The sequence below is a fragment of the Nesoenas mayeri genome, assembly GCF_963082525.1.
Source record: "Nesoenas mayeri genome assembly, chromosome: 1".
Taxonomy (NCBI): Eukaryota; Metazoa; Chordata; class Aves; order Columbiformes; family Columbidae; genus Nesoenas; species Nesoenas mayeri.
Genome location: NC_137541.1, coordinates 182,298,193 through 182,325,019, shown reverse-complemented (window position 1 = coordinate 182,325,019; position 26,827 = coordinate 182,298,193). Strand labels below are relative to the sequence as shown.

Below are 26,827 nucleotides of genomic sequence, written 5' to 3'. Positions count from 1 at the left end.
GCCACCCACCTTTGAAAGGTTTAACCCGCGGGTGAGCGGCTAAGCTCCGGAAGTGACGTATTTTGTAGAGGTCGCCGGTGTGGCCCCACGCGGTGGCGGCAGCAGCACAACGCGGAGCGGGGGTCGCACCCGGGCGGCCGCTCCGGGCCCGACATGAACCCGTTCGCCTGGTACCCGCCGCCCCCGCCGGGGCTGCCCCCGCCCGGGGTCCCCCCGCCTTTCTTCTGCCCGCCGCCCCCCTGGGAGCCCGGCTTCTGGGCTCCCCCCGGGCCCTACCCGCCGCCCAGCAGCTACCAGCCCGCCGACAATGCGCAGCCCGCCGACAGCTACCCGCCCGCTGACGGCTACTCGCAGCCCGACAGCTACGCGCCGCCCGCCGCTTGGTACCCGCCGCCCTACGGAGAGCGACCGCAGGGCCCACACGCTGGTGAGGGGCGCGGGAGTGGCCGTTTGTGGGGCCCGTGGGCTTTTTCCGTCGCCACTGGGGACCCCGGGGCTGCCCCTGTCTCTTTTGGAGTGGAGGGCTCCCCTTTCCTCCAAGTGTTTTAGGAGAAGTTCTTCACGGCAAGGGTTGTGAAGCACTGGAACAGGCTGCCCCAGGGAAATGGTGCAGTCACCATCCCTGGAGGTGTTTAAAAGATGCATAGTTGAGGTGCTTAGGGATGTGCTTTAGTGCCAGGTGTATGGTTGGACTCGATGATCCTGAGGGCCTCTTCCAACCTAAATGATTCTATGTGTGCTCTGCTTTTCATATTGGTCTTGCATCCCTGGCTCATCTTTCTCTTATTCCCTTTTCCCTTTCCCGTTACAGCAGGCCCACTGAGGTAGCAAGTGATGGGTTTTACAAGCTGTATGTGTAACTCTCTCTTCTTTTTTTTTTTTTTTTTCCTTTTTGGAAGGTGGAAATGGCAATTTCTCCCAGAAATGGCAAGGGGAGCAAGCACCTGGGTTTAGTAAACGTTTTCCAGAAGAAAATAACAAACCAAAGGTAACGGACTGGGGTCCACAGTGCAAGAAAGGCACGACTGTATTGGAGTGGGTCCAGAGCGGAGACATCAAAGTGGTCAAAGGGCTGGAGCACCTCTCATATGGGAACAGGCTGAGAGAGTTGGGTTTGTTCAGCATGGAGAAGAGAAGGCTCCAGGAGGACATTATAGCAGCTTTCCAGTATGTAAAGGGGACCTACAGGAAACCTGGAAAGGGACTTTTACAAGAGACTGTAGTGACAGAACAAGGGGCAATGGCTTTAAACTGAAAGAGGATAGGTTTAGATTGGACATAAGAAAGAAGTTCTTCCCCATGAGGGTGATGAGACACTGGAACAGGCTGCCCAGAGAAGTTGTGGCTGCCCCATCCTGAAAATGTTCAGGGCCGGGCTGAGCAACCTCTTCAGAGCTTTGAGCAACCTGGTCTAGTGGAAGGTGTCCCTGCGCATGGCAGAGGGGTTGGAATTAGATGATCTCTGAGGTCCCTTCCAACCCAAACTGTTCTCTCATTCTGTGTGCACATCAGTACTCTGTTATTTTATCAGGGCCAGACAGCCCCATCACCCTGATGTGTGCAGTGGGAGAAGGAAGGATTTCTGCTGCCATGTGAGCTCTTGCATGTCATGTTAGAACAGGTGTGGTCTGACTTGGTAGGAAAGAGGACTGGGGCTGTAGCCTTGCTCTCCTCCCAGCCTTCAATAAACCTGCCACAGTTTTGCAGAAGTGATAGTTGATGGAAAGGTGGGAGGGCAAAGAGCCAAGCACAGGGTGCTTTGTTTAGAAGATGAGTAATTTGAACTTCACTTCCATGTTATGTTAGCTTATCTTTGAAACATGTTTTAGTTGTTGGCTTTATTAACAAAAGTACTCATGAAAGTGTTTCACACCTAACTACAAATAAGAATATTTTGTATTCTTGTAACTGCAATTTTGAGATGATTTCTTCTTTTTTTTTTTTCAGAACAAGAAGAAAAAAGAGCCAGTTTTTTCTCATTATTGTGATACCTGTGACCGTGGCTATAAAAACCAGGAGAAGTATGATGAACATATTTCACAACATAAACAGGTTGATGAGTTTGGCTTGTTTTATTTAAACTTTATTTTTTTTGTGGGTAATAAGTAGTTAGTTGTAGTCACTCTTTGAATGGAAGACTTAGCAAAGAGATTCCAGAGTGACAAAAAGTGGTAGTATGGATTTTTTTCTGAATACTGTGTGTAGGGACCTCTTTGTTGTATTTTCAGTTTTATTGCTGAAGTCATTTTAATGTCTTTCTTCTGAAGTGTTGCTAAGTCACCCCAGTGGTAGGAATTAATTCATCTACATTATATCATGTAATATTTTTTTGTTTGAGAAGTCTTCATGTGGAATACATATTTTAAAAACCCACTCCTTTATTGCAAGGGTGTATCAAAATTAGAAATCATAGAGTCTTGCAAATCTTTTTCTTAAATTAACTTCACATTATCACCAATTGTCAGATACTTTGGCTTCACTGGTCATTCTAAAATCAGATGAAATTTATAAGTACATTGTCTCTTCTTGCTGTTTTTACAATCATGTTTGGTTTGAAACCGAGGAGCATAAAGGTTCTGTATAACTAAATGTACGGGCATTTTGCGCTGAGTTTGTTTGAGGTGTACTCGAATGCTTGTTTACAATTTGTTTGTGTAACTTGATGTGTCTTATGTTCACCCCCTTATCTTACAGTGCACGGAAGAAGGCTGCAATTTCAGTGCACATGAGAAGATAGTTCAGATACACTGGAAGAACGTAGGTATCCCCCTGGGCCCAAAGTATGAGTCTGTGCAATCTTTACTGTAGTCCCTTTTCTCATTCTTTAGAGCAGGGGTGTCAAAATCATTTTTCACCAGGGGCCACATCAGACTCGCGGTTGCCTTCAAAGAGCCGAACATAATTTTAGGACTGTATAAGTGTAACTATTACATTTGACACCGCTGGTTAGAGGCTTGCTTTCATTCTTTGGAAGGAAAAGTATTACCTCTGAGTAAAATCTGTTGTAAGACAATGTTTTGGATGAAAATATGTTGAATACTGTGTTTTTTTTTTTTTTTAATCGGCTAGTTTTGTAATCACTCTGTGCAATCTTACCACTTTTGGAGCTGAAAACAGTGTGATACTACTATGGTTGACAGAATGCTTTTGTTTTTCCTTGTGGATTTTTTCCTTTTAAACACTTATGAAATACTTTTTCCTTAGGCGCATGCACCTGGTGCTAAAAGAATAAAATTAGACAGTCCAGAAGAGATCGCTAGGTGGAGAGAAGAAAGAAAAAAGTGAGTAAGACTTGTGACCTGGGAATTTGTTTTACTGTGTTTTCCCTGTGTGATCATTAGCTGACAGGCAGCAGCAGCACAGGCTTCCTGCTGCGGGTCCTTTGCCGCATGAGTTTTGCAGAGTCAGTGGTCTGTGTCAGAATGGCCAAGCAAGGAGGATGTGAGCTGCGGAGACTACAGTCATTTGGATTATTGTAGCAGAAGGCAAGATACCAACTGAGACAGATTAGGTCAGAAATGTGTGTGTGTTTGGTGGTTTTTTTGATTGCTAAGAAATCTGGAACTCTTGTGCTGATGACAATTGTAACACATCCTGCTGTGTTCAGATATCCATAGCTTAAGTTGTCCCAGTACACCCCAACACGGAATTCTCCTAATTTTTAAGAACTTTCTGAATTGCTTGACACTTTTCTACTGAAAAAGAATAGAATCCATGAATGGTATTGTCTCCAGTAGTCTTAATGCTAATTGTACCTAGCATACAAGTTAAAGTTCACATATAAGCAGTATTTCTCATTCTGTGATGTGAAGTGGTACAAATTCTTTCCATTTACCAGGATTGAAGTATTTAGAAGTTCTCATTGGACTTCTATAGATCTTATCGCACTGATGTTTGGCTTGTTTTTCATCCCACACTAGATTGAGCAGATTAAAATCTGCCCTTTTTGAGCACCTGAAAGATTCTGTATGCTTTCCCTGCTTCTGTTGTGAACTTGGAATATCGCCTTGTGAGTGATCAGTATGTGGGCTTTGTTTCTGTGAGCAAGAGTTGTATATGCAGAGCAGGAAGGAATTTTAATATCACTGGTGATGAGCTTGGGCAGCGTACTAGTCACCTGTTGTTTTTAAATTAAAATAAATGAAGTCTGATGCGATCTTACTGATGAATTTATATTGCCTTCTATCACTTTTTGCTGTATTAAGAAGCAAAATTTCTCCCCATGTAATAGGAAGGAGCAAGTTTAGTGTTCCTTTTGGACATGGTTTCTGCTTTCTGTGAAAATTTCAGAAATGCAAAGTGAAGTGTTTATGTCAGCACATCACAGCAGTCAACTGTTGAACCTGTTGTTCATTTTTTACAAGGGAAGATAATATGTAGCTCCTAGTATGTGTGGTGTTTCGTTTTTTTTAAATCAAAGAACAAACCCAGCGTTTTGGTGGGTATATTGTGTTTTTTAAAAAACTTTATTTCATCCTCTGTTTAAAATGCCATAGTTAAATAGACAAAAATTGTCTGTTATCTGTGGAAATACAAATTTGGTGTTAGCTTAGTTTTGGTTCCAAAGTTTCATTTTATTCCAAAGATACTTAGGGGTTTATTGTTTTACTTGCTTTCCCTTTTTTCCCCCAACAGTGATACTTATCAAGTCTATATTACTTATAATACAAAGTGTTTGAAGAGATTTCACGAAACTCAAAATGTCCTTAGATTTGTCTGTCTTGTGGCCCACACATAATTTTCTAATAGTAGCTCCAAGGAAAAGTATCGAGACTTGTGTGCAGAGTCTTCGCTATTCATTTGCAGCTTAGCACACACTTTTCTGTTTCGGGAGATGTTTGGGACAGTTCCCATCTAGTGGCTGATGTGAAGGGATGTATGTCAGTACATGCTTTGCTGTATATACCAGAACATAAGGGAAGCAGGAATTGTATGTACATTGTTGTTCAGGTACTGTTTGCTTGGGGTGCTGTTAGTAAAAGAGAGATATATATATATCTATATATCTACAGTTAATTGTAAGGATGATCCTTTGCCTGAGATAATTTTACTTGATTTTCTAGAGAATCTCATGGCACATACTGTTGTTTTTTACAGATGAATATAATTTGGCTGTGGTAAAACATGGCTGAAGGCCTTTGTTCACTGTGACACAGTAAAATAAATGGAAATAAAGTCTGGTAGTCACGACCACCAACCAAAAGAAGCAATATGGGATTAAGACCTTCTAAGCCAAGGCCACTAGATGGAGTAGTGCTACGGTTTCTTTTGGTACTTTGGTCCTGTGGGCATCTTATTTAGCTATAATGGATGGGTGTAAAATGACTACCTGGGTGGCTTTTATTACTCTTTGTACAGCAAGAAAGCTGTACTAATATGCTTTTTTAAAAAAAAAAATAAATACATTTTAAAAAGGAGTAAAAGGAGAAATCTAGCTGAAACTTTTGTGAAGCAATAATTTGGAATCCAGCAAAGCATCAGTTTAGTACTGAAGATTTGTTGTTGACTCACAGTAAACAGTGCATTGTACAGAAAAAAAAGGACACCAGAGGGAGTCTGAGCTATTAGACAGTTTTGGCTTATGGTGAGCCTTTATGGTGGCCTTTTTCTTTCCAGAAGCCCCAGTTAGAGCTAAGAATGAATCTTTTTTTGGACCATTAGTAGTTTGTTTCTAATTAGGATGCAGTGATTTAATGTCTGTGCTCCCATGCTCCATCCATAACATTCCTGTCTTGTGTGTTCTTTCGGTCATTATAAATACTTACAGAGTCGAGATTTTTCTTAATTCACTGCAGTGTTGCTCAGTTGTGTATCCTGCTCAAATATGTTTGAAAGAGCCTGTCTTAAATGTGTAGCCTTGTTCACACAGTGGGGAAAAAAGTGGGAGAGCTGGTAAGGAGCGAGTGTCTCTAGGGGAAGTGTGCTGGGTCAGAATGCTGTTCTCCTGTCTCGGATTCTATACAGTGCCCTGCTCATCGCTGCAGCCTTCATGTCTCTGCTTACCTAAAAGGCGCTTTAATGGTTTGTGGCCGCGAAACCTGCTGAGCCAGGCAATCTGTAGTTAAGCGGAGTGTGATAGAGATGAAGTTCTGGAGGATCTTGGGGTTTCCCTGTGTTTTGCAGACAGCTGGTTGTGATGTCTGACATCAACTTTGGTGATTACAATGACTACACTTGTTTTGTTTTGTCCCATCCCTTCCAAGTATTGAGAAATATGCTTCATTCAGCATATTTATTTTCTTAAGCCCGTGTTTAAAAGGAGTTGTCTACAGTGCGTTTCCTTAGTGTGTCAGAGTGAGTCTTCCCATGTTTCCAAGTGAAATCTGTGTCCTGCAAGCCTGTCTGTTTCTAATGAGCTCTTCTTGAGTGAAGATTATTAGAATGTGGCAAGGCTGCTCTGATGCTAAAGCAAATAATTAAACTTACTTTTCCTTGTGTCCTAATATAACAATGGAGGATTTTCTTGATCTTGTGTGTTGCCTGTGAGTTGTTCCTCTCCTTCTTCCCCCTTTCTTTAATCTGTAGGGTTTTTTTGGTTCAGTTGTGAATTGGCTGCTGTATTTCCTCGAAATACATCTCATAGGCTGAGCAGGTACTTACTGAATGAAGGGTAGTACTGTCAGCCACACCACTTTTAATTAATTTGTGGTTCTCTAGTTTAATAATGACAGTCCTTGAGTAGCTTGGAGTCCTCCCTGATATTACATTCATACTAGTTAAATACACAATAGAGAAAATAATTTCTTGGCACCTGGTAAAAGTAGAGAGTACAGAGCAAAGTGGATGGAATGTGTTGGTAGATCAAGGCAGACATCAGTGCAATACAGTTTATGCTGAATTGCAGGGATGGACTAGCAATAAAACTGCTTCAGCTAACACATGGTAAAAATCACACTAGAGATGCAATGCTTGATAAAAATGCCTGGCAGTCTTAAACCAAGATTTAATCAGCTCTGTTGGGCCATCTTTGTTCCCTTTGGGCTATCCATGTCCCCTCTGTTGATTGTGTGTATGCAATCAAGACCAGCTCTAGAAATTATTGAGGCAATTTGATCACAAGTGTTCTTCCTATAAAGATTATAAACTTGTATAGCTCTGGGCTCAGAAATTCATTGTGTGAACTGCTACAGAAACAGATCTCTCTTCTGTTTGACATTTGCAAAACTCTGTTATTCCACTGCTTGCAAAGAGCTGGTTTATTCTGATGTTTATGTGAGCACGATAGAGTACATTTGCCTATAAAATATGTATGAGTTTGGCTAGTGCACTCATTCTGAGAAAAGCATCTATTCACTAAGGCAACACGTTAGTGTTAACACTCAGCATCACCATTCCCTGTCTCTGGAAGCTTAGAGTGTCTTTTACCTGTACATTGTTTTGTTGGTGTATATGTAATATACTCAGCCTGAAAACCTTCCAGTTTGGACTATAAAAGTGTTTTGATTCAGAACTGCAGCCACTATGAAATGCGGCTGCCTTCTTGGGCAGCGCTGGCTGCTTCATGGCATCTACTGTGCTGGACCATCATGTCCTCCTTTAACTCCCTCTTTTACAAGAAGTTGTTTAGGTTTGTAAAGGCTTTGTGGTGACTGATGAAGCTGTCTGTATTCAGGCTCTGACAAGCTGTTTACCTGCGTGCTGGGCTACTTCAGTGGTTTTTGCAGGTAACATTTTAAGAACCTCATTTTATTGGAGGAGTAGGGCACATTTTCCAAGAACAATGAGAACCCAAGGCAGCTCATTGAATGTCTACACGTGGTCTTTTAGGTGGACAGATTCAGTATAGGCTTCTCCTTCTGCATCATCACACCTCTGTTGAGGAGCAGTCTTCCTAAACTTAGCCTTTCTGAATAAGATTTCTCTGTATTAAAAAACCCAAACAAACAAACAAAAAACCAAACCAAACAAACAAAAACCCCAACCTCTCTTTTGACCTCTCGTGAGTACTTTGCAGCCATACTTAGATGTTAAAGTTTGCAAAGCGTTTGCCATAAACTTTTACCTCAAGACCATAATGTTTCATCTGTAGACATCTGCCTCCTCTTAGGGTCCAGGTGAATTTTGCTGCCTCCATGGGTAGATCTAGCAGATGCCAGGAGGTGTTTACAGACCTCTGTGTGGTGGGGCTGTGGTACCTGATGAGTTGTGGACTTGCACTGGGGCTGGTATGTTGAAGCTGGTATGTGGGTAACTTTGGTCCATACCTCTTCAGTCCACTTGCTCCTTGCAGGGATAACTGGGGTTGACTTGGCCAGATCCCACCAAGACCCACTGGTGGGCTTAACCCAGCCTTGTCATTGTACAGCAGAGCCCCTGTGGAAGAGTGAACCCAGTCTAACCTGCTACAGAGACTGGTGACCTGCAGACTTGAACATCGAGAGCTTGCTGCCCACCAAGTCCTTAGGTGGAAGAATAAACTAACAGATGCTCATTTGCTCATTATGAATCAAACAAAACACCCTTGTGCATGTCTGCTGACAAAATGGGTGTGTCTTCTGCACAAGGTGAAAGCAGTGAGTAAAATTCTGTTTAATATTTGAGGAGAACTGGAGAAACACAGCCGCTGCAGATGCCTTCAAATGTGTTTTTGCAGGCATACTTGAACTTACAGCTAAAGAGAGCTCAAATTGTTAGTTACTGCCTGTGTCAACTCTAGAGGTGGTTTAGGAGATATCTGTCTTGGCAATGAATGGAACTGAAGGCGTTCATTGAGTCCATTAGGGTGGCTTGGTGGAGGGAGTGGTAACTCATAGGAATGAAAGTGGGAGGCATCACATCTCAAGTCATGTTGTGAGAGCGTGTCTGAGTATGTCCTTAATCAGCATAACTACAGGAGCACTTTGAAGGCTCCTTTGCTCCAAGATTAAGGGTATGTCTTCTATTAGGGGCTCTTTTGAACATAAGTGTTTATTTTATCGTTCTCTCTCCTCCCGTGAGCTTTACTGATGTGAAGTAAAGCACTGTATCCTAAAACTGGGGAGAGGTGCCGAGCACAGGGGTCTTTGTCAGTGTGACGCGATTGAGATTAAATAATTAATTGCACGCTTGCTGTATGCTGGGAGTGTTACAACATGGATGAACAAATGTAGCTAATAGGGAAGAGTGGAGATGAAACATCGCATCCTGATGCTTACTTGAGCTGTATGGTGGGTTTCTGGGAGAAATCCAATGAAAATAGACTTGACAGCTCATATTCAAATCCTTTTAAAGGAGACAAGTTCTGCAGTATGTTTAGGTATGTCTCATAGGAAATGCTTCTTGTCTTTTTCCCTTGGTATGTGGTTGAAGCTGTCTTGCCTCAATGTGATGCTTAACATTCATGTTGTAAAACAGAGAAGATGCATGTGATAAGATTAAATATTTAAAGAAAGATATCTGTCCTTTTTTATAGCTATATATAGTGAGTAGCTGTTCTAAGTTTCTTGTTACTTCATTTTAATAGACTTATTAAATATTTATACTCTGTGTTTCTGTCCAGAAGCTGGTGGGGGTGCATGTGTGTTTCCCATTTATCACCTTTATCTCAAAGCACTGGGATTTAGCTAACTAATGTTTACAGAGCAACCAGTGCAGCCATTTTTGGGCTTTGACAGTAATTTGCAGCAGGTCTTGCACGTTGGAACCAGCACAGTGTTTGTCTGCAGGAAGGGAGGTGGGGAATGGAAGAGAGGGATGGTTTGGGAGATGGTTATAACAGTAGATTTGTTTTGATCTGCATGACTTAGCAATTTTTCTTGGAAGCTGGAAGAAAAAAAGGCAGTAATTTTGGTGAAGTAGAGGTCAGTGTGCAAGAACAATACTGAGTATTGCTCGAGAGGAAATGTGTGTGCTTTTTCTTAACTATCACATTGAATGAATCTTGTGCACCCAGAAGCTGCTCTTATAACCTTTTATTTTTTTTTGATAATTCAAGAACTCAGCAGCTGGTTTGCTAGAAGCATGTTGTGCCTTTTAAGATCATTCAAATAGTCCAACTGAAGCACCACAAAAACAAAATTGCAGGACTAAATTGTGCTGTTACATCCTGTAAGCATGACTGAACTGTGTGTAGCTTTTTGGTAGTTTGGTGAATCTAATCATGACAATTTGGTAGATTTTTTAAAAATCTGAGTATGTAAGCATTAATGCACTCACGTTTCTTGCCTTTCTAAAAAAGGAAGCAGTCCGTTAAACTTCCATGAAACATTTAAAAATCTATTATTTTTTTTTAAATCTGTTATGTTTATAAAGGATGCTGATTTGGTAAAGGGTGAACTGACAAAAGTGCAGTGAAACGTTTAAGATCCAGTGAATTATGTTTTTTTCTTCTAGAAATTTTCCTACGTTGGCAAACATTGAAAGGAAGAAGACGGTGCAGATGCAGAAGGAAGAAAGGGGAGAAGTACTGACTACCCAGCAGTTTGGGTAAGCGTTTAGAAACAAGCTTGTTACTTTTCTCATAATGAGTTCCGAAGGATGCGCTCTTACTGTGGTCTCTCAGAACTTGCTGCTTCCACTGTACACATGATCTGGCTGCCCCTTAGCAGAGGGCAGGTCATTTGACAAACTGGATATGTAATGTTCCTTTGTTTACAGTTCTTCATAGTCCACTTCAGTTAAATTAAACAATAATTGTATTAGAAACCTGATGGTCTTGTGGAATTTGGGTCTTTGGCTTATTAGAGAAAACCACGTTCTAGTGGCCATTCATTAGATCAGTATAACCTTTGTCTCTGAAGAAGAAATAACGGAGTCAGAAGTCGTGCAACGTAATGAATCCACATGGTGTGATCCTCTAGTACCTGAAAATGGCCAAGAGAGATTTTATGAGTGGATTTGGCTTCTTACCTTCTCCTTTCAGGTCATAAATCAATAATCAAGTGAAGAGAGGAGGAAAATTTAACTTTATTTTCATTGCCTAAATAGTGCCCTTTCTTTTGTCTACCCTACATCATCTTTATCTTTATTGACTACATTTGTTCTGCGCCTGATGCTTAATCTTCTTGGATTGTTATGAGTTCTCTTCCTTATGCTGTAAATAATTTTCCATTATGATCTTTGTTCTTTTCACCTCCTCGTGGTGTCAGTGAAATGTGGAACCAGTTGACATCTACTTTAAGGCCTATGGAAAGGCTTTTTAAAAAATGTTTAATGATCCATGGCTCTAGAGTATGCATTGTTTAAATGAGAATGACTGAGCTGGAAGGCACCGCACAGGCCCACTTCTAGGGGACTCTTGCTAAATCCCATTTGCTGCTGCATGGAAGTGAAGCTGGAGCTTGACACCAAACTATAAAAATTGCACCATGGTGAAGTGGTTTAATTAGTGCAGAATAAAGTTTGTGCCAGGCTAGTATAATTTGTTAAATAGTGATAGTGGAAATTACCTTGGTGCAGCATGTGCTTCAGAAGGCCCAACAGTTACCCACCCCCTTCAACCAGTTGCTTTTCATGACTTTGGAAGGAAAGGATTTTACAAAATTGAAGTAGAAACTTCCTTTGAAAGATACAAAGTTGCAAAAGTGCTTCAGACCATAGACCTAGGCATTCAGACTAAAGTTGCGAAGGTGTGTAATATTACATGGGGAGATATTTATGAGCAAAGGTGAGTTTTCCTTGTCACAGTAACAGACTTTTGGATATCTACAGGTTTATTTGGTAACTCATGTAGCTGTTCTAGTGAACTGTGAGGCAGATGCAGCATTTAGTCTTAAATGTACGTCAGCAATTCCATACTTGTGTATCACGTTGTTAATAACTTTGTATCTGGAAAATTGTTTGGGAGGGGGAAACACTCTCAAAACTATTGTTTGATTTCACTTAGTGACCTTTAACTCTGGTAGATTCTTGCAATCTCTTCTTTTGTCCCCTCCCTCCCTGAACTGCTAGGGCTGTAGATTTGATGAACTGTCCAAAAAGCTGTTGTTTGTGCTTGCATATCAACAGTAAAGATTATGGAACTGGTGCTTATCTGGCAAATTTACTGATGCATGAGGCAAAAATAGAATACAGCTTATTCTCTGCAAGATACACTATTAAAGAAAATAGCTAAGTAAGATTTAGAAAGGATTAGATACTTAACACTTCTCTAGCGCTTTCCATTTGTGATTCTCTGAAGTGCTTTACAACTGCTAATTCTCAGCATCCCCACGTGTGAGATTAGAGATGCAGAAGGACCACTTTGGCAGTCTGTCTGGTGTCTTGCAACAGCTGATTAATAGCCTGTGGCTCTTCATCCTCTCTGCATGGGAAGTGAGGAGTACATCTTTCACGAGAGGAGGAGGGCAGATGCCAGGCTGACGTTTGTTGGGATGTGTTTGTGACCTTAGGGTTTATTTCTTGGTGTTTGAGGCCCCAGGGAAATCAGAACGTTGTTTTTAACCCTTGGTCAAGAACATAATCTCAAATTGAGCCTATATGTGCTCAGTATCCTCTAGGTACAGAGGTACAGAAAACATCCTGAATTTAGAAGCCACTTGTACAAACTTAGAAATACAGTTCTGCATCTAGCTGGAGGTGAATTATGGGAGCTAGTATTAACCACCTTTTTGATGCACAGGAAGGTGGTGGGTTGCCTCTCATGCCTCAGGAACACTATGGTGGATGGTGCTATAAGGGCTCAGCAATCTGTGTGAGTCACTGCCTGGAGAATGAAATTAAATATGTTTTATTATGATATAAATCCATTTTGAATGCTGTGGCAGTCCCTTTTCTCTTCTCAAGAAGGACTGAAGTCTGGAAAGGTATGGAAAGAGAAGTGTTAGAAATGGGACACTTCTGTACAATCAAAGAGGTGGGTGGCTTGGAAGGGCTGTATGATAGAGGTCTGGAAAAATTGCATAGGTGCGAAGAGGTGAATATAACTCTTTATTGTAACTAGAGAAGGATGAGGGTACCAAATGACCATTTTAGACATCAGAATGAAGACAAACCAAAGTAAGTCCTTTTTCCACAAAATATTAACACCTTGTTGCAAGATTTCAGGGATGCCATATGTTCACACAGCATCCCACAGTATGAGATGCAAAACCATTGGTGTCCTGGGAGCATCTCTTGTCAGACAGGGTCACTAACTGGTACACAATGGAAAAACAGATGAAGGATGACCATCCACCCTGCTTTTATGCTGTTTTTTTCTTTCCTTATGTGTTCCACTGGCTGCTTATCAGTGACGAGGTACCAGTTTAGAAATACACCTATGAGACTCTGCTTGCAGATGCATGATTCTAAACTCAGGTAGAAGTTTCAGGAAGAAGCTCTTGCCCAAGTATTACATGGGTGACCTGGGATAACAGAGACCTCTGCTATGCTATGAGGCTGAGGGAGAGAGTATGAATGAACCACAGGGCTCATTCAGGATGGTAGATCTTGTATTTTTTTGTGGTTATAATGTGCCGATGATTAGTTATGGTCTTGTTTTGCTGAATTAAGTTTCTGTTCCTTGAAAATAAGTATTTTCAGGAAGCTTGGGTTGTCCCTTCGGTATTTGCTTTTCTGTCCAAGTTGTACCTGTTCTTGTCTCTATAGACTTTGACAAGTTTTAAGTTCTCCAGTTACCTTCCTATGAACATGTTTTGTGTTTATAGGATAACCTGGGAGGTTATGGAACCATGGAAGATAAGTGGAACCACTATGCTGTGCTCTTCCCGTACTTTAGGACTTGTTATTTTGTTTCAGGTTTATAAAAATCCATTGTCCTTTTCCTTAATTGATCAAGTGAAGGGAACATTTGTTAGCTTCATAGTGTGAAATGAAGACATCATATCCTCACACTGTAGATGATCAAAGAATTTGTTTAGCCCAGGTACCCTTTGCCTTGTTAAAGGTAAGTCATGAACTTCAAACTCTTTATTTAGGTTCCGGTTTGTCACATTGCCCTGCCAGTGAGATGAGCTGTGACTGCCTGTCTGGTCTGTCACTGTGTTTTCGCTGAGCTGGAGTAAGTCCTGGCATCATGCTGTGTTACTGAACCTTAAATATGGGCCTGAGCCATTTGGTTACATAAATTGATTTTTATCCTCATAGTTTGTCATTTGTATGAGCTTTACTTTTCTATTCTTCAGCAAAATGAAGGGGATGTGGAAACCTCCAGAAAATGAAGAGAGGCTTGGGCAGCAAGGAAGACAGAGGAGAAGACAAAAGCGCCCGTTCTGGAAGAAATTTAGGAAAAATGGTGGCGATAATAATGTACATAGAACTCAAAATGGAACTAATGGATCAGAAAACAGCATGTGTGAAAAGGAACATGAAAAACAGTGTGATTTGGCAGCTCAGCCATACGTGAAGGACGTGGACCCCCTCAGTCTTCTGGCAAACAGTGATGTTGGTAAGATGAAGGAACTTGGACAACTTTTATTTTAAGTAGTTCTGCTGAACTGACCTTTTGCATAACTAGCAGCTTCTGGGGAGACCTGGGGATTTCCTAAAACGTGTAAACTCTGTCCTTGATTGAAAGAGGGCTAACTGTACGTGTTTAAAATGGGAAAACTCTCCCTTACTAGAAGATTAATGCATTGATGCAAAGCTTTACAGTATTCTTGGAGAGTAACACTGGGCAGCCTGTTGTTATACTTCTCATTGTTACTAAAAAGAGGTCCAGGTTTCCTGTGTTGTGGCTGGAATAGTGCCAGGGCCTAGAGTATCATAAGCTTGAGGGTAATCCAACATCCCTGTGCCTAAAACTTGCACTTAGAACTTCCTTTTAAATGGAAATTTCCAAAGAGAAAGACCTTGATTCAGGATGTGACCTTCTAAGAAATTTCCTGGTGTGATTATTGTGGAAGAGTAGCTGAGTGCTTTATCTAAAGGAAATGCATTAAATCTTGCATTTTGGGGAGCTTCTGCTCTAACAGGCCTGTCCTGTTATGGAGGAAACTACCTCAGTAATCTAGAGGTTTTTGAGATACATCTGTGTGTCTGAGTGAACTCATGTCCACGTGTCCTGGTAGGAGGAGCTAAAACTAGTGGATTTGGCTGAGATATGGTTTGGAAAGAAGCTGAAATAGAAAGTCATTGAAGAGGAAGAAAAAAATCTGATTTGGAAAGGCTGACACAAGAACGTTTAAGATACTACCAGTGTTAAGCGCTTCTGCGTAAACTTGCTCGTAAGCCAAGTTTGTCGTGTTATGAACATATAGGGAAAATCTAGCGCACTACTCTTATGTCTTTCTGATTTTTCTATGAGAATTAGAAAGCATTACATTTTATTCTGTATCATCCAAAATGCTTAATCTGAAGACACAAAGATGCTGAGAGACAGGATTAGATGTGTCTTGAATTAGAAAAATAGCCATGCTGGATACTTATTTATCATAGCTTTGTAGGTTTTAAAATGCATTACTAGCTTTAAATCAATATTTAGCTAACAAACTGGAGATGGTTTCTGGGCTCTTAATGGAGAATCTCAATTATATATTTGTTTTAACAAGTACTTTACCATAATAATCTTATTTTATCTGTAATCTATTGATTAAGAATGCTTTTTTCTTTTGGTCCAAAGCACTTAGCTGGGAGAGGCACCACAGGGAAAGTGGATTGGGCCATAGGAAAGTGATGTTGTAGTAACTTTAGGAAGGAGAGGGAAAAAAAATAGCACCTGAGCTGGTTTAAGTGCTGAAACTTTTGCTTGCTAGTCAGGGTTGCTAAACTAACATTTAAAATATGAAAATCTTTATAAAGGCAGAAGAAGAATAAAGTGCTGTGACAATCAAATTATTTTTTAATGACTGTTAAATATCCCTTTGTGGTTTTGAAAATAACAGCATTTAGACTGCAAAGACAAATAGATTACTTGACTCATACAAGGAAAATTACTTAAAATGTCAGCATTTTTCTTTTAATTCTGTTTTTTTTGCTTGGTTATCTATTTTACTCTTGATACTGTCCATATGTGTGTGTTCTCTGAAGTATCGCTACTTAGTTTTTATTGGTGAGCATGTCTTGTTTCCACATGCTGGCAGCAATATAAACTCTCCAGATATAACTATTTATAATATAGTCAGCAGTGATGCAGTACTCTTAGAATATGGCATGTAAGCTGACTTACACTCCAGCTATTTTTAGCAAAAAGGCTAGAATGCTTCTCCTGGAAAGATGTTTGATGTTGAGTTTTTCCTCTTGGAAACATAATCTTCAATTAGTGGGAACAAGAGCTCAGCATCCCCGTGCAATTTATTTATTCCAATAATCTCTCCATGTTGGGAAATCTAAGTATGCTTAAATATAACTGTATTTCCCTGCAGCATCTGTGTTTTACTTAATGATAAAAAGTCTAATTATACCAAAGTACAGTGATTAGGGTAACTTCTGCAGTAATAGGTAGAAAAGGAATGTAGTATTTATTACACATTATTAAAGCCAGTTGCAGTTTTTTATACTGTTGAGAAATATAGTCATAACAAATAATAACAAACACAATCTAACTAAGTAGAATTAAAATAATACAGTGAAGTCCATGATTTTATTGTATAGGTGCATTTTGTTGGAGTGTTTAAACCTTTCGAACAGCAGCAGCCCTTTGTCTAGAGGAGATGTAATTTTTGCAGAATGCCTCCACTGAAGTTCTGTTTAGTGGCTGGTTCCTTCAAAGCTGAGAAATTGAATGGGAGATGAGAAAACAGAATTTTCCTCTTGATTTATAACCAGAGACAAGGTGAGATGATGAGCCTGTCAGGTGGAAAAAACAAAGGCAGAAACAGTTGTATTCTGTAGTGCATGATGCTTCCTCCAAACATGTTACTCTCAAAGAGAAAATATGTTCCCGTAAATGTGTTTTCCTAATTCACCAAAAAGCAAATTAAAAGTAATTCTTTAAAATTTAAATAAGATAAAAGGAAAAGGCACCCAACCACAGTTTGCGTTCAACATTTTGCTTGAGATAGGAGAAAGCAGCAATGAATGAAAATAACTTGAAGTAAATGCTGTTTTTGGAACTGCTTAAGTATATGCAGGTGCTACGTGTTATCCGTCAGAAAAATGCACCGTGTTTAGCATGAGCTTCCAATGTAGTTGCAAATGGGCGTGATTACTAAACCAGCAAAAATCAGCCTTTCTCCAAAAGGAGCTCAAAGTAAAAAGAGGCAGGTAAGTAGTTTAGATAAATACCCGCATATATATTTAAAAGTTTTTTATTTACTGAATGGCATGAGCTCCAATGAATCAAATTGCTCATCGTATATTAGAAGAGAATGAAGAAACTTCTGTGATTTCAAAATAAAGATCTCAAAAGTGTTTAAAAATCTTCTTAAGAAGTGTGAGGCAGCTTTCTTGCATGACAGGCTTAAAGAGACAGGGAGCGGGAGAGGGCACAACTGGTTTTCTTTGTGAAAATAAGATTACAACCAGTCTTTTTCTAGAAGACTCAACAGACTAGTTTTTCGAAATGTTTCTATAGCGGTGCGTGTGTATATGTATGAAATCTTTGTGCAGGTGTATTACTGAAAATCCTTTCCTAGCTTTCCTGCAGACTCTCGCATTGTTCACCTGAGAGTCTTTCCAGGATTTTAGATCCTTTGTTTCAAACTATTATAAAGCCATTGCAATTTTGCATGTTTATTTTTAAGAATTGTTTTCTGCTATGGCTCTGTTTTCTGGTATCCTCAATTTCAGCGTTTTTGATCTGCTTTTCTGCTGTCTTACTTTGGGGCCGTTTGAGTCTGTAATAACTCACTCGTGTATGTCTGTGATGCTCTGTGGGGATTTAAGTATCAAACAGTCTGAATTACTGCTGAAAACCGATTGTCTAAATTGTAGCCTTGGTTCTCAATGTCCCTTATGAACTTTTTTTACTATCCAAAACCTTCTTTGCTCTTAAATTCTCACTTTGAATAAGCCTAATTCTCTTCCCTTCCTCAGCTCCCTGACTGGCTTTTGAATCCTTCTTCCCCACCCCCTGCCTCCGCAGGACTAAATCCAGCAACACTTCAAAACATATGATGAAATCTTCTCTCTCTCTTTACCTACATTTGATAATAAAACCTGTAATTATGTTTGGTATGTGAAAAAAGAGCTCTTGTTCAGGCAACTTTTTGCCTCTGTAGGACTTTTTGCTTCTGGTAGGACTGTAAATTGGTGGTGAGATGACTTTGGCACCGAATGCCTGTATAGGATAGGCAAATGTGGTTTTTTGACCCTTTTTTTTCTATCAGTCCACAGTGTTGAGCAATGGTTGGGTGCCTTTTCCTTTTATCTTATTTAAATTTTAAAGAATTACTTTTAATTGGGCTTGCGCAGTGGTGCAATGGGGATTTAGCTGCAAGGCTGACTGTTGGCATGCAGGAGTATTGGGAAAAACCCCTCTTGCCTTTTCTCTCCCTGCAGAATCTGACAAGGACGAAGCCTCAGGTGAAGATGAGAGGCTGGGACTGACTGTCGTTCCCAAGCAGGTCACCTCTGCCTTGAGTTCATTGTCAGCCAACTACGGCAGCGCATCTGACAGCGAGCCTGAAGGTGTGTAGGAGCATGTCCTCTGCCCTTCTCCTCTCCCTCCTACCTCACTGTGTTGGTGTGGACTGCAAGCAATGATAAAACATGATGACAAATTACATTTCTTTGGGAAGGGTGGGGGACTTCACCTCTCCTATATCGGGTCCTTTGCCATCTCCCATCCCATTGTCTGGCCCCTCTATATTTATAAACACAGCATTAATGTGTGCTGTAGCCCAGTGGTAGCTCTTTACAGCTGTGTCCCCAACTGCTGAAAAGCTGCAGATTATCTGTCAGAACCTATATAGTAATCAAAATTTCTTGAGAAAAAACTTTTAAGAGAAATCAAAAGTGCTGCAAAAGAAAATACATCATGTAATCTGTGGCTTGCATTTAGCAAGGATGTTAAAGTAATGGCAGTTCAGTGGCATGTTTCCAAAGCACTTGGCTATGGAACTACCTTTTGATTTCTGGCCTGTCCACCAGTGCTCTAATTCAGAGCTGTCTTATCTGTGTTGATTTTTAGGCCTATACAAGTAAAGAGAGAAGTTTGTTAAAGGTCATGCACAGGGATGTTTTCGTGGTCTGTGTACAGATCCTTTCCAGTTTGCTTTCAGTGACAGTGCATGGTAGCGCTGGTGTAAGCCATGCATAAAGGCAAGCTGGGAGGAGTAAAAGGTTGTGCCATTGTTCTGCTCCTCTTCTTTCCCCATTCCTCTCTCCTCCCAGTTTTGAGCACTAACTGGGGTTACTGGGTGAGCCATTACTTGCACCAGGTGTGGCGATAGCTCCCAGTCTCAGAGAGGCACCCGGGCACAACACAGCTTTTTTGCAGGCAGCTGGGATGGCCTTGTCTGCCTGCCCTTTTAAATTTTTTATTCCCCTTAGCTCTCCAGCATACTTTAGAAAGCCTCAAACAGAATTTCCTGAAAGACTGGATGGGTATTTTCCCCCCTTTCCTTGCCTTTTCTCAGCAGCATGTCCTGGGTTGAAGGGGAGCCATGAAATGTCTTTGATTTGGGTGTGTGTCATTGAATTTCCCAAGCCTTTTTCCCCTTATTTGGGGAAAAAAAAAGCATCCTGTCTTCAGTCTTGCTTCAAATCACGTTCTAGTAGTGTCAGGAAAAAGTTGTTATGCTCACGCTCTAAACTGATTTCCATGTCCTTAAGGGCTTTTTCCATCGAAGGCTGCTGGGTGTTGTAGTAAGACTTGAACTCTCTAGTACTTGATTTTGTGCTTCTCTTGAGTGCTTGCATCAGTGTATGGTAGAGAACTGCTGCTACCACTTGTTTTTGCAGAGAGTTACTATGCTTTACTTGCTGTAGATGGCCTACCCAAAGTTACGCTGAGCATCTAACAGGCAGGGAATGGAACTTGGGTGTCCTCTGCCTTAACTATCATTATTTTCTCAACACCCAAATTTGTAGCAAGCTATATTGTGAAGCAGAAGCAATGTACTTTCTAAGTGATAACAAGGCAGAGGTTTGAAAATCTTGTTCAGCCCTTACTACTTTTATTTTTCTTTTGTGTATTGCAGAATTTAAAACTTTTTCTTTCTGTGAATGTTTAGAGTTTATTCTTTGTGTGTTAAAAGAAACCCCAAACCAAACAAAACCCTCCCTTTCTCCAAGTAAACCTTGAGCATCTTCATGTCAGGTTATGTGAGTGAGAACAGTACTAACAAACTGCCAGTGCATGGGGATATAAGCATGTTAAAGAGGCTTTTAAGTTTGAGATGAAAGTATGTGCTTTTTCTTTAAGAAATCCCTGTCAAGACTGCAACAAAAGCTGAAGAAAACCAGACTGCGCTCAGAAATACGCCTCAAACTACCGACGTTCCTCAGAGTCAAAACCCAAATCAAAAACGTCCAAAATATACAGGAACAACGTTAAGAAGCTCGAATTCAAATGCACGTCCACACAGAGGGCCTGATAACTGGGGCAAGAAAACATTACCTCTCCTTCCGAAGCGCCGTCCAACTCTGCTGGAAATGGTAACAGTCTGGGTGCTAAAATAATGCCTATTTGTAGCACTATTTGTGAGCGGTTCTCCTCTTCCCTGTGAGAAGTCTATTAGCAAAGACCCTGCCTTAAAATAGTGAAGTGAATGTTTCACTAGGAGAAAGTGTAGATACTTAAATAGAAATACCACGTTGTGCATTCAGGTAATAACTGACTTTGGTGAGCAGGAGATGGCAACTTAATTATATGCCTAAAATGAGCTGCACAAAGGACAAAACCTTTATTCCTCCCCCTCCCCTTCCTATGATAGTATCTGGTAGGTTTTGTGTGTGATCCCACCAGTCTGATTCTGATCTTACTCCCTTGTCTCCCAGCTTTCCTATTCAGTTCCATTTCCCCTGACTGAGGGGCACGCTTTTTTTCAGATGTGGCCAAAGAACTTGGTGATAAGGGTGTTGGTGACTTAAATTGTAGAGTCGTGTTGAACTGCAGTCAGCGCATGCATGAGTTTCTTCTCTGTGGGCACTTTCAGACCAATCTGAGGAAGTGACAGCACTGGGACCTTGAAGAGGAGGTTGGTGTCTCAGAAGGCTAAAAAGAGTTTTGTAGGGATGAGTCCAAGATGTTATGATTCTGTTTGGAGTGACAGTGTGAAGCATCCTCTTAAGAAGCCTGGTAGCTTTCCCTGGTACAGACAAAACTTTGAAGCTCTTACTGTATTTAATACGCAAAAGCTATCTTAGCTGGGTAGACTACCCTTGTCATTCTCTAATTAGTCAGCATAACACTCTCCTGTAAAAGGAAAAGTGCTGTGCGCAGAGCACAGGAGAAAGCAGGGTGCCACTGACATCAGGTCTCTGAAACAGGATGTTCAGGCAAGACATAACCTGATAAGCCACATCCCAAGCTGCAGATGTGGGAGAAATCCCTTGATAGCCCTCAGCACATACTACCATTACTGCCAAGAATTAAAACTCCTAGTGACTGAAAAGGAAGTGTTTGCCCTTTGTGTAGCTCCGTAAGCATGCAGTCATCTGTATCTCTAGCTCTTCAAAGTTGTTGGTGATCAAAGCAGTGAAGACTATGGAAAAAAGTCCTGTGAAGTCCCACATGCTGAGAAAAGCTGGCAGAGCATTGAAAGACTGAATTGCAGCTTGCCAGTAGAGTCCATTTTTAACATTGCATTTTGGTGGGGTCTTTTTGCCTTTTAATGTTGCTCAAAACTTGTTCAGTGATATGTACTGTGGCTGTGAATCACAGAGGAGCACCTGAGATTTGCAGGTAAGCTTCTGCTGTCAGAAATGGTCAGTCTATAAAAACCTTGAGGAAGCAAAGGTGAAATTTCAGTTGCTGTGGAGACTTTTTCCAAAAAGTAAAAAATTGGGATTGCTAAGAAAAGGGTGTTGTATCAGTGCAGTAATGTTTTTTAAAAAAATAAAGGGAGGTAGGAGAATAGCTGTGGGTGCCTATTGACTCTCAACAGCGAGCTTGGGCACTACTAAAACATGTATTGTAGCCATGCAAACAGTAATGGGTATTTAGCCATCTTGTGTGCTGACAAACTGAAAAGCCTGTGTAGCATCACTCCACTGATACCCATCCCTGCATTAAAAAAAATACAGTACAAAGGTACAGTCTTTGAGAAGGTGATGTTGTATCCTTTCTGTGCCTTTATTTCGCTGTTTGTGAATCCAGCAGTTTCTCCCAGTCTGGCAAAGAGAACATCACTGTGCTGTCCCTTCTCTGCCCTAATACGCAGCTCTTAGGTCAGATGGAAGGTTTCTAAATGCCTGTTTTAGGTGGCAGTTGCCACCTCATAATCCAGATACAAATAATCACACTTTAAAGAGGCTGACTAAATTGTTGTTGAAACTTAGAACAACAACAAAGTTTCTCTGTGACATGAAAAGCCAAATGAGATAGGATGTGTAATACAGATCTCCTGCAAGTGATCAGGTCATTACAGATTGGGCCGCTTGCTTTAAACTTGTTGTTTGTTCAGAGTACTTGTTTGACTGACACTTGAAATGACAAAAGGTCCTTCAGTGTTTTGGCTGATTTTCTTGTTTGTTTTTAATACCAAAATGAACTTTAGCAAGGTTAAAGAAGGTGAGGGAGGCCTCTAGCACTTTGATTAAGCTATTAGACTTAGGTTTGTGGATTATAGCTCAAACCATTTATTGCTGTTTAAATCCATAGTCCAGTAGGTGAGGAAACATGCCCTTTACTTGTATTTTTATGTATCTTTTACTTATGGGGTTTTCTAACAAAAAATGCATGGTGTATCAAATTACAGATACAGTATAACCTGGAAAGTCCAAAAGATGTTAATAGACTTGCAATCCTGATGTACTGGAGTATGTGGCCTGGAATACGCTCTTTGTTTCAGGCATTAATTATGGTCTGTGATATGAGAACATTGTCGTCTGGGTCTATAGTCAGATAATTGGGGAGAGAAATTCTTGGTATTTGGGTATATTCAGTGATGTTCTCTACCACCTGAGCAAACTGAGGCTGACAGCTTAATCCAAAAGACACCATCATATTTGTCAGCTTGTTCTACCTGCCTTAGTGCATTAATGGCACTAAATGAGCAGTGCATAAATGTGTGCACTTTAGGCATGTGAGCATCTTTCATCCTTTTCAGTGATACAGTGATGTGCCTGTACCATACTGAATCGTGGCCATCATGAGCCTCTATCACTAGAAATGGTGTTTGGCCACCAACCTGTGCTGCTCTAGCAGCTCTACCCTGCTGCTTCTTTTCCAGATGCCTGGTCCCACCTCTTCTTCTCTGCTATGGTTCTGCCAAAGCTCCGGTTAGTTGGTAGGAAAGCAAGGAATGTGGGAATATGTGGCTTTTTGTGCTGTCTCTGTTAAGGTGGTCTCCTACTCCATATGCTCAGTGCTCATGTGGGAGAAGCAACTATTTAAATTTAGAGATATTCAAAATTACTGATTGGAGTTGTACATCTTCCAAGGCTGGTATCAGCTCCAGAGCAACAGAGGGGAATGTGCATCACCTTCTCTCCTTTCTTTCCAGCTACTGGCCCAGGACATCCGACACGAAAGGAATGTGGTTTTGCAGTGCGTTCGATACCTCATCCGAAACAACGTGTTTGGACTTAATTTTAGAACAGAACCACAAGCTGAAACAGAGACTGAACAGTCCTCTACAACTACAGCAGAGTCTTTGGACAAACTCAGTGCACCTAATTGTGTTTCTAGCTCTGACCTTCAGTTAGCAGGAGGAGAAGATGCGTTATTAATAGCCCAGGGTGAGAAAGCACCCGTGGATCAGACTTCACAGATGGTTCACTTGGCAGATGAGGACACATGGGAAACCCCATCAATTCAGTGTGAAGAAGCGCTGTAGAGGACATCTGTTGTGGACAATAAAGCAAAGGCTCACCTTTTCTACTTGACTGATGCATTTTTAAAAGACATCAGTATAACAAAATAGTCATTCAAGTGTATACTGGGAGCTGTTAAAACCACTTTTCTGATCTTTTCTGCCTGACATGGCCATTTTCTTGTGAAAGCGTCATCTGCATTGTGTAACTGCCTTTCCCCATGGCAGAAAGGCAGCAGTGGCACAGAGTATGACTTTCCCTGAAGTAGGTGCAGATCTCCACTGTTGAGATCTGCAACAGTGAGAGCCCCTTCAGAGCTCTGAATGTTTTACCTTGTCATCAAATGTGTGTTGGTCCATTACCAGCACCAAGTAGTGTTGTGGTAGGATGGATCTTAGTGATGGTAAATCGTGGTGTGACATTTCTGGGAATCTCTGAGTGTCCAGAAGTATTTCAGTCTACTTTTGAAATGGCAACTGAATGCCCTTTTTTTCCCCCCCAGCTATTATTGATGTAACATATCCAGTTTAAATTGAAGAAGTGAAATGGAAGATAAAACTGCCCTGTCTCTAAAAGTACTGCTTGCACCAGGAGTCTCCTTCTCTCTGAAGCAATTTGTTAATTAAGCAGATAAACGGAAATGAGGGTGCAGGATGCTGCAAGAAGCCTTTTTAAAGAAATAAATAAAAATACAATAACTGCTAACTGCTTGCATCAGTGCTAGGTTGCTGGTTGACCTCAGGTATCCAATATTAGGCCTTAACTGCTGTTTCAGTTCATTGCCTGACAAACCTAATTCTTGATGCAGACTTGGTATTAAGAATATTATCAAAGTTCAGAAGGCTTACCAAGAGTTACTGGTTTGTCCCTTTTTAGTAAGCATTGGGAATTTATTAGTTGGCCTTCTGGAAGAATGTCTTCCTTGGTACATTTTTATGATGCTCCTACAGCGTACAGCGACTGTTTTTTTTACATAATTTGTGCATACATCCATAGTATTGTGAGCACTATAAAAGCATTAGCCAAGGTTTAGAAGCAAGTTTAGTCTTTTGATTACATTGCGCATTTGTTTGTCAGAATCCTTGTCGAGAGCAGATGTTAATTTGTCACATTGACACTGAAAACCTGCTGTGAAAACAATCTACTATCAGAACCTTCACTTCAGAATATTTCTCGATTCTTTGTCTTTCAGTCACGGTTAAATGTTGTAGTTAAATCTTTAGGACAGATTTTAATTTTTGGTTCTTTGGTAGAAATCTAACCTTCCATTCCACCAGCTAAAATACGGAGACTCACATGGGGTTTTTTGTTGCCTAGTAATTGTATTTTCTTTCCTCTAGTTCCTTTAGTTGTGCCGTACATCTCCTTTGTGGTGCACAGAAAACAAGAAATATTTGAAAATTCTGTCCCACTGATGTGTTATTTATAGCTACAACTGCATATTGTGTTTGTAATGCACCATCTAAATTTACGGAATTATATAAATATCAACACCCTTGTAAATGTTGCATGTCTCAAGAATATATGTGCAGAATAGAAACAGTGATCATAAACAATTTATATTTCCAAGGCAGATGATTCATTCTTCCCATGATGGTCCCACGAGCCATCTCCATCTCACTGGCTTACTTGTGGCTCTTTCAGTATTACTGTGATGAAAATACCAGCACAGGACTCTCAGCCATGGAGATCTGGCACTTGGGCAGAACCTGATTTTGGAGTGGAGTGGTACCAGTGCTGGTAAAAGCATGGATAACAGCTGCAGAACAGAAATTGATGTCTTAGGATTGCTACTAAATTGCACTTTAATCAACCCTTAACGTGCTTCTGTCCCTGTTGAGTTGATGGCAGAGCTTTGTTTGACTGTACACTCTAACCTTGTCTTAAAAAAAGAAAAAACACAAACCCAAACAAAAAAAAACCCCTTTAATCTGAATTCTTTATACTGTTATCATTATGGACTTAAGAATATTAAAATTTCACATAAAACCAAAATATTTGTTGAAAGAAAATCTTTTTGAAGTCTATTTCATGTAGACAGGAGGAGGTGGGTTTCCTTTGGGGCAGATCTGTACGAGGCCAGCATGGCACGAGTCAGGAGTTCTAACCTAGGCCCTGTTGCACACATGCAGAATTGCTGCTCTTGTTCTTGTAGCAAACCATTTTTGTTAACTCAGGCAGCAGACACACGGAGTTGTACACTGCAGAGATGTTGAACCCTGAATTGCAGTCTTGGTCAACAAGTGGAAGGTCTCAGTCTTTTCTTCTACCCCGCTTTGATTTTCCTGCTCTTCCAGGCTATGTTCAGACTTCAGATACCTGTTCCTGCTAATGAAGAATGTGCTTTCTTAGTACTTTGGATTCAGCCTTTGGGTAGGAAAGCTGCCAAAATGACCTTTTCTGGTACCGTTAAATGCCTATAGGCTTCTCCGGTCCTTGCAACTTTACTGTCATGGGTTAAAATGGGCGGGTTTTGCTTATTACTTTCTAGTAAGTTGCCTCACTGTGCCTGTGTGAGAAGGACCTGTTGCTTTTGACACGCTGCAGGAACCAGTGCCTTGATTAAGCTTTGTGTTGCTGTTAACTTTCTTATTGTTTTGGTGTGGGGTGTTTAAGTTTTTTTGCTGTGTTATGAGGAAAAAAAATCCTATTTCTCAGGATTTGTGACTCACTTTAGATAAAAATATTCCAGTGACAACCTTCATGCTTCAGAAATTTTATTTTTATCTTCTTTTATAACTTAGCTACTGAAAATGTAATTGTGGGTGTCTAGTTTAATTTCAGTACTTTGGTGTTTTTTGTTTTAAATCCATCTCAACTACTGAGCTCGAACAGTTGTGCGGCGTGGGAGGGAGATCAGACTGTGGTGGTGCAGCTTAGGCCATCTCGGCTTTGCTGTGAACAAAATCACTTACGCTACAGCACAGCTGCTTCAGAGATGAGTGTGAGGGCAACAAGTCTTGTACATTTCTAATCTATAAATTCTTTGTCAGTGAGGTATTTTGCAACTGGTTTTACATATTGCTGTTGCAATCCTTGCCTTGAGAGCTCAGTGAAGGATCTGAGGATCTACAGGCTTATCAGCTTCACCTTGATCTCAGGGAAGGTG

General features: G+C 40.8%; 1 protein-coding gene across 2 annotated transcripts; it reads left to right on the top strand.

Annotated features, from left to right (window-relative positions):
* Positions 1–80: 80 nt before the first annotated feature.
* Positions 81–26,270, top strand: NUFIP1 (nuclear FMR1 interacting protein 1). 2 transcript variants are annotated; one of them, XM_080359146.1, is made up of 10 exons: positions 81–427; positions 900–988; positions 1,948–2,052; positions 2,695–2,757; positions 3,205–3,281; positions 10,312–10,404; positions 14,043–14,305; positions 18,298–18,426; positions 20,165–20,397; positions 23,409–26,270. In XM_080359146.1, the coding sequence occupies exons 1-10, from the start codon at positions 154–156 to the stop codon at positions 23,739–23,741; spliced, it is 1,659 nt and encodes a 552-aa protein (XP_080215272.1). In that variant the 5' UTR covers positions 81–153; the 3' UTR covers positions 23,742–26,270. The 2 variants fall into 2 exon arrangements, with proteins under 2 accessions (XP_080215272.1, XP_080215273.1); XM_080359147.1 differs by lacking the exon at positions 23,409–26,270 and adding an exon at positions 20,791–20,899.
* Positions 26,271–26,827: the final 557 nt, after the last annotated feature.

What these genes read in the sequence shown, in the direction of transcription:
- NUFIP1 (XM_080359146.1), top strand. Translation starts at nt 154, where the DNA reads ATGAACCCGTTCGCCTGGTACCCGCCGCCCCCGCCGGGGCTGCCCCCG. An exon ending in ACCGCAGGGCCCACACGCTG is followed by an intron (nt 428 to 899) that starts GTGAGGGGCGCG and finishes CCTTTTTGGAAG; the next exon opens with GTGGAAATGGCAATTTCTCC. An exon ending in TGGAGAGAAGAAAGAAAAAA is followed by an intron (nt 3,282 to 10,311) that starts GTGAGTAAGACT and finishes TTTTTCTTCTAG; the next exon opens with AAATTTTCCTACGTTGGCAA.